Source organism: Phaethon lepturus, unplaced genomic scaffold (assembly GCF_000687285.1).
Source record: "Phaethon lepturus isolate BGI_N335 unplaced genomic scaffold, ASM68728v1 scaffold30671, whole genome shotgun sequence".
In the NCBI taxonomy this organism is placed as follows: Eukaryota; Metazoa; Chordata; class Aves; order Phaethontiformes; family Phaethontidae; genus Phaethon; species Phaethon lepturus.
Window position 1 is genome coordinate 28,189 of NW_010518978.1, and position 6,680 is coordinate 34,868.

Consider the following 6,680-nt stretch of genomic DNA (forward strand, 5'->3'; position numbering starts at 1 on the left):
CAAGGCCTGTTGTCACATCCCAGCTCCAAAATCAGGTGGATATTGGAGCCAGATTTCAGACCAATTCCAAGAGGAACCCTCCAGGCTCTCTGCAAGGAGGTGTCAACCTCTTATCCAGCCCTGCCTTGCCCTCCAAGAGCTGGTGGGCATGGCCTGTGTCTCTGCACAGAAGAATATGCACTATATAAACTGTATTGGACAGGGTGGCTTTTTTTTCTTTGAGCATTACACCTCTGTTAGTTCTGTCACCAGGAAAACACCTCCAGTGACCAAACTGCCAGGGTTTTCTCACCTATTCCATCATGCCATGCCTCGGTGAAATCCGTCTGATCCACCAGAAGACCAGGAAATGCAACGCTGAAAAGTATCCAAAGAAACACTTGATTCATAGAAAGTGGACTTTTTCCTGGAGCCTGTTTTAATGGGGAAAATTTCACTGTCAGCTCTGGGAGGAAGCTGAATTAATTTTCCTTACTTGCAGCAGAGGGGTTTCCCCAGGCTCTGTTTCCCTTCTCCCTGCAGCAAACCATAAGGGAAGAGAGACAGCGTCTGAAGAATTGCTTTGGTTTGGTTTCAGTCTAATTCAGAGACAAACTGGAGAGCATTTTTAATGCTGAAATTAAATTTGTAACAACAACAAAAAAAGCCTTAATGCTTTCTTTTTTCTCTCTCCTTCTCTTAAGAAGTCATCCTGGGTTGCATTTAGAATCAAAGAATCACTAGGTTTAAAAAAAAAAAAAAATTGTATTTTTACCAGCTGTTCCAGTAGCAATGGTGCAAGCAGCATGGTGGTCTTGTAAATCAGATGATGTTTTCTCCGTTTGAAAACACTGTGGCTGGTTGTACCAGAGCCTGTGTCATGCGGAGATCAAAACCAAAACGGATTTCAGAACAGATCTGCTCTTGGATGTGGGCCTGGAGCCGTAAGCAATGCCTGCTGGAGGAAGCTCGTGCATCCTGTTATTTCCATGGTTATTAATTGAATGGTAGCTGCTTCGCTGGCTCTCCTTTCATTTTCGAAGCACCAACTCCAGAAAGGCTTTCCCTAAGCGCGGGCAGAAGTTCACCTAAGATTTGGACGCTGGATGTAATGGCAAAGCTCAGCGCAGACGTTGGACCAGGCGGCTCCAGGGATCCCTTTCCAGCTTCACCTGTTTCCCGACCATCCCATGGGATGCTGGGGAGAAGCGGTGTCGCTGCAGGAGGGTTTGGTCCATCACACATCCAAAGTGCTGCTTCCTCCAGCTCCCATGGTCCAGAGAAGTGGCACAAACAGGAGGACAAAAGACAGCAGCACGAAAAGGATGCAGAAGTTAAGTTTTTAGATATCTACTGGTTTCCAGCTGACTTAAAAATCCTTTTGCCATCCAGCCATGTGATGGCAGCTGCCACCTTGCCGTCACCCTTTGCCTCTAGAGGACAGCAATACTGGTGGCCGGCGAGCCCGCGCTGCTGCGGAGGTGGATTTCACCCCAGCCCAGCTCCCATCCCTCCCCGCTCTCCTCCTCACCATCACGGCCGCTGAGACACCCAACCGTACAAAAAAAATGAACCTCTCTGTGTGTGCATTATTTTATATACAATATATACATATTTATACATAAAACCAGCATCAATACAAAGCTGCCTGTTCTGTAACAAGGAGGAAATGAGTGGATAATGACTTGACAGCGGACAAAGGGAAAAGCTGCTAAGGGAAATATCTCCTAGGTCGTGTTACTGCCTTCTGTCTTTCACGGTGTCTGTAGTGAAATTGCTCCTGCTCATGGTCCCCGGCGAGCGGCCGGAGCTGGTGAGCACCTGGGGTCGGTGCCAAAAGTGCCTCCGAAGGATCCGTGAGCCGTGTACAAGAGCCAACACCCGCAACCGTGGCACAATGGTGCCGGCACCCTTCGCTGCAGTTGCAGGCTCACTGGCGAATGGCTGAAAGAGAGCAGGAGGAAGCGGGTGAGGTGGTGTGATGCCCATGCGAGGCCGTGTGATGCGTGTGCGAGGCCGCGTGCGAAGTGCGTGCGACGTGCCGCGGCCCCCTGGGGAATGGCGGAAAGAGAGCGGGAGGAAGCGGGTGAGGTGGTGGCGGAGGGATGCTCAGCTGGGTCTCCCTCCGTCTGCCACAGGCAGCGCTGCTTTCTGGGTTTTGGGGCAATTTTGGGGCAAAGCGGCTCTAGAGATGGAGCTGGTCCAACTCTGGCCTTGCTCCTGGCCAGGGAACAGGCACTACTTGAGGCAGGGCAGCTCAGCCTCACCTCCACCACCCAAACCCCATCCCCTGCACCCCAAACTCCCTCTGCTGGGGCAGGTAGCCCTCAGCCGCTCCCTGCCACCCGCTAGGACCCCCTCCTCTGAATTCTGGCTCCCAACGCAGGGCACCCATGGCCTCCGCACCACCCACCATTCAGCCGCGCAATGGGTTACGCGCGCACCTTTGGGTGCTGGAGCGGTCTCATCCACGGGAGTCACTTGTTCAGGCTGGGAAGAGCAGCTGCCGTGTCCCTGGGGCGAGGATGCTCCGTGCGGAGGGCGGCTGGGGACTGGGACGCGCTCTGCCACACCACGGCTGCCACTCAAGGAAGCATCCGGCTTTCCATACGAGCCCGGAGCATCCTCTGGACTGGCGGGTGCACCGAGTTGCCCGGCAGTGGGTGCTCAGCCCGTGGGGAAGATGCCGGGCGGCAACATCTCCTCGTTCTCAGCAGCAGGAGCCACCATGGGGATGGCCATCACCGCTGCCGCGTAGCCCTGCCCTGCCCGCCTATGGAGGGGAGAGGAACATCACTGGCACCCGAGGGGTTTTCCCCAGCTTTCAGGAAAGCACAGAGACCGAGGACAACTCATCACCAGGGTGGAAGTACTTCATGGGGTTCGGCACACTTACGTTTTCATCCTCCAGCAGCAGCAGGCCACGACGCCAGCGACCACCAGCACCGGGAGCCCTGCGGGAGGGACACGGCAGCCGATAAGTATCTTACAACGCGCGGCCTGGCTCAAGCAAAACGACTTCGCAAAGAGACAAAAATGCTTTGAACATGTTCACAAGGTGCCCTCCCCACCCCGGGAAGAAATTTGGGTGCTGCATCCTTCCCCCCTTGGCATAATCCTTCCACAGCCCCGAAAAGGGCTTTTAAGCTAAGAAAATAAAATAAGCCCCTGCTTGCCAAAATAAGCTTTTTGCCCAGCTTACCAATGGAAGAGGCCAGTGTCTGGATGGAAACTGGAAAAGAAGAGAGAAATGGAAGTTTAGCTGCAAAGCCAGGGAAAGGGGGGATGCTGGGGGGACCCTCACTAAAAAGAGAGTTGGAGAGAAAGGAAAAAGGCATTGAAAAAGTAAAAGAGCTTTCGCTGGTTGAAATGCAGCCCTGTTCTCATCTCCCCTGGAGAGGCGGCCTGACCTGCGGCATGGTCTGGGGGGGCGGTGGACAGTGGGGTTGTCCCCAGGGATGTGCCCTCTCCTGGTGTGGATGTTTCCAGTGGTGGGGGCATCTCTGGTGGCATTGGTGTCTCCAGCGATGGCCCATCAGGTACCGGTGGCACGGGTGACCAGCCGGCAGCTCCCGGCGGCCCAGGCGTTGTTGCTGCAGAGGGGCTGGAGGTCAGGCTGGTCTTGGTGGTTCCTGCTGGGGAAAATGGTGTAAAACCTCTTATTTTAAAAAATTAAAAGGCATACTCCAGGCAACGCCATTATTTCAGTGCTCAGCTTCGTGCCTGCTTTGGGCAGGTTGTGGCGAGAGCAATACAGCCCATCCAGCAGGTACAAAATGGCATAATTTCACAGAATGGAATTAATTTGATCACGCCATGGTAATATTTTGCTTTCCACACCACAGTGTTCGTGGTTTTGCTGTGACCACGGTCACAACGGCCCCAGGCCAACCCCCATGGGATGCATTTGCCCCTTTCTCACCCCTCCGGGTCGTCCTCTCGGTGTGCGGCGTGGTCGGGAGCTCAGGGCTGGGGGCTAGCGGAGGTAGAGCCGGGTCCCCTTGGGGAAGACACAACACAGAGACACCATCGACAACAGCACCCACGCCACCCCATATCCTCTCCCGCCATGCCAGTGATGGGGGTGTCCCACCTTCCCCGGTCCCCATCGTGTCCCGGCTGCTGAGCGAGGGCTTACGGATGCATTGCAGCGTGGTGTGGGTCCAGTCGGGCTCGGTGGAGCCATCGCGGAGGATGCACTGGATGAGGCTGGAGGTACCGGCTTTGCGCTTGTAGCCCGGGTTGCAGGTGTAGCGCAGGCGGGCGTTGAGCAGCGTGTTGTTGCCCACATCAATGTGCGCGTTGGCCACGTCCTTGGGGTGGCTGCATCGTGCTGGCACTGGAGGCGGGGTAGAGAAAAAAAAAAAGATGGAGATAGCAACAGGAAAATTAGGCACCCTCTTGCCCCGGCTTGCTGTGCTGAACAGCACCCAAGGGGGTCAAATCCTGCCTGCGGGTGGATGTGGGGAACTGATGCTGCCCTGGGGCTGGGAGAGCCTCACCCAGCCTGCAGAAAGACAGCGGTGGGATGGCTGTGCCTGTGACGGGGTGGAGAAGGGGAAAGCTCCGTTTCCAGCATGTTTACGGTCACTTGTAGCAGCTCCTCTGGACGCTGAAGGCTTTTCACGGAATTTCATCCCCCACCATGACCATCCCAGGCCAGCAGCCCCGGCTGCATCCCACCACCAGTTGCTGCGTTTCGGCTGTGCTCGCCGCCCCTTTTTTTCTCCACTTATTTTGCAGCTGGATGAAAAATTCCAGGTGCTGCGCGAGTCCTCCAGCCACTTCCCAGAGTTTTTTCACCACCAAAGGCTGCAGCCCACAGCCCCGGAGGTGGCTGAAATCTGAGTGTCGGGTGGCCGGGCAGTGGGGTGGTGATGAGCTATGAGTTACGGCTTTTCTTATCCCCAGAAGGGCTCGTGCTTCCCCTTTGGCCTTGGTTTGAGGTCAGTTTTACAAGAGGGTGTTTCAATTTCACTTCTTTTTCTTGTGCAATGGAGAAAGTTTCTTGGCTGCCGCAATGCTGTTCCCGCACCTGGACCCCCGCCGCAGTGTGGGAACGGCTCATCCGTGCCCCCGGCTGCTGCCACCTCCTGTCCCCCGATGCGAGCGGAGAGGTGATGCTCCAGCGCCGGGATGGAGAGATGCGCAGTGGGAATAAAGCAATATACAGCCAGGCTGGAGTGGTCCACGGCTGGGATGGAGTGACGCGTGGCCAGAATGCGATGCACGGCCGGGATGGAGCAATGCAGGGACGGGATGGAGCGATCGGTGGTTGGGATGTGATGCACAGCACAGAGGGATCGATGCCTGGCACGGATGAAGCAATGCCCAGCTGGGATGATGCACGTTTGGTATGGAGGGGTGCACAGTCAGGCTGGGATCAGGGGCGGGATGATGGTGGGAGCACAGTGGGGACGGGAGTGCAATGGCCTCGAGGACAGGAGCACAATAGGGATGGGAATGCACCGGTGACGGGACAGGAGCCTGCCGGGGATGGGAGCATGATGAGGATGAGGATGGGATCACAGTGGCAGTGGAGACAGGAAGACAACATTGTCCCCCAGGCACCCAAAACATCCAGAGAGAAAAATCTCCATCTTAGAAATCTCCTGCCCCAATTTGTTACGCATCTCCAGAACATCCCAGGGGCAGTCTGCTGCGTTTCAGTGCTCGGGCGGTCGGTGCCGTCTCCCCTGGCATCAGGACACCCTGAAGAGCTACAGCCGCTGTACCCATGAGGACATGAGTGAAGCTGTGGCCACACATGTGCTGAGCACGTCGTTTCTCAGCCTCCTCTCAAGGCGGTGGCGAAATTTCTGGGAGCGTTTCGAGGAAATGCCGTGGGCCATTTCGCAACGCCCTCACACGTCGCCAGACCTGAAGCTGTGCCATAAAATGAATGAAAAGCCCTTCCAGTGCCAAGAAAACGCGCAGCCATGTCTGCGAAGAGGCCACAGCGAGAAGTCCAGCTGAAAGCATCAAAAATGTTGTGGAAAAACAGGGACCTGCAAGTCCTGCTTATACCTTTCAGCTTTTAAACCTGATCTCATCATCTCAATCCCACCAAAGCACTTTATTTCTGGTTCATTTGACTGTAAAATAATCTCCTCTTCCAAAAAATGCCCATGTCCTTCAATGGCAAGACCCCAGCGTCTCTGCTCTCCAGGATCACAACCCCGGCATCTTGCGCCATCGCTGCACAAATTTCAACTTGTTTGATGAGACAAAACACAGGCCAAAGAGGAAAAGGGCAGGAAGGCTTTGGGGGGTTCAGGTTTCCAGCACTGCTACAGCCATGGAGATGCGTGGCCAAGGTTTAGGCTTTCTTTTATACCTGGCAGTGAATTGGAAATGGTGTAAAATGTGGATGGATAGGGAGAGCTGTGACTGTGATAAAGCTCTTGCTTCCAAGCAAGATCTGCAGTAACTGCAAGCCTCTCCCTCTCTTACTTGCTTTTTTATTGAAGCAGATTGATAAAATTCCCTAGATCTGCAGACTTGCAGCAGACGGGAGCCAGGAGAAAGGAGAGAACTAAAGCTGTCCCAAACCTTTGCAGTCCCTTCCAGCCTTATCTCCTGTGCTGAAATCCTTCACAATTCCCACATTTTCAGTTAATTAAATGTTTCCTAATGATCTTGCTGCCACTGCCAGAAGCTCTCCAGGGTTTTCAGCATCACCAGCTCCACCGCTGTCCACG

The 6,680-nt window shown here is 54.7% G+C and overlaps 1 protein-coding gene across 1 annotated transcript; it reads right to left on the reverse strand.

The window, feature by feature from the left end:
• Positions 1-2,646: 2,646 nt before the first annotated feature.
• IL15RA (interleukin 15 receptor, alpha) lies at positions 2,647-5,831 on the reverse strand. The gene is made up of 7 exons (XM_010296903.1): positions 5,747-5,831; positions 4,118-4,318; positions 3,902-3,979; positions 3,390-3,611; positions 3,182-3,211; positions 2,876-2,933; positions 2,647-2,752 (listed from the first exon to the last, which is right to left on the reverse strand). Exons 1-7 carry the CDS (start codon positions 5,829-5,831, stop codon positions 2,647-2,649), a joined length of 780 nt encoding a protein of 259 aa, XP_010295205.1.
• Positions 5,832-6,680: the final 849 nt, after the last annotated feature.

Coding starts and splice junctions, on each gene's coding strand:
- IL15RA (XM_010296903.1), bottom strand. CDS start 5,831: ATGGCCCACGGCATTTCCTCGAAACGCTCCCAGAAATTTCGCCACCGC. Junction 3,612..3,901: donor CGAGAGGACGACCCGGAGGG/GTGAGAAAGGGG, acceptor TTTCCCCAGCAG/GAACCACCAAGACCAGCCTG. Junction 2,753..2,875: donor TGCTGCTGGAGGATGAAAAC/GTAAGTGTGCCG, acceptor TCCCCTCCATAG/GCGGGCAGGGCAGGGCTACG.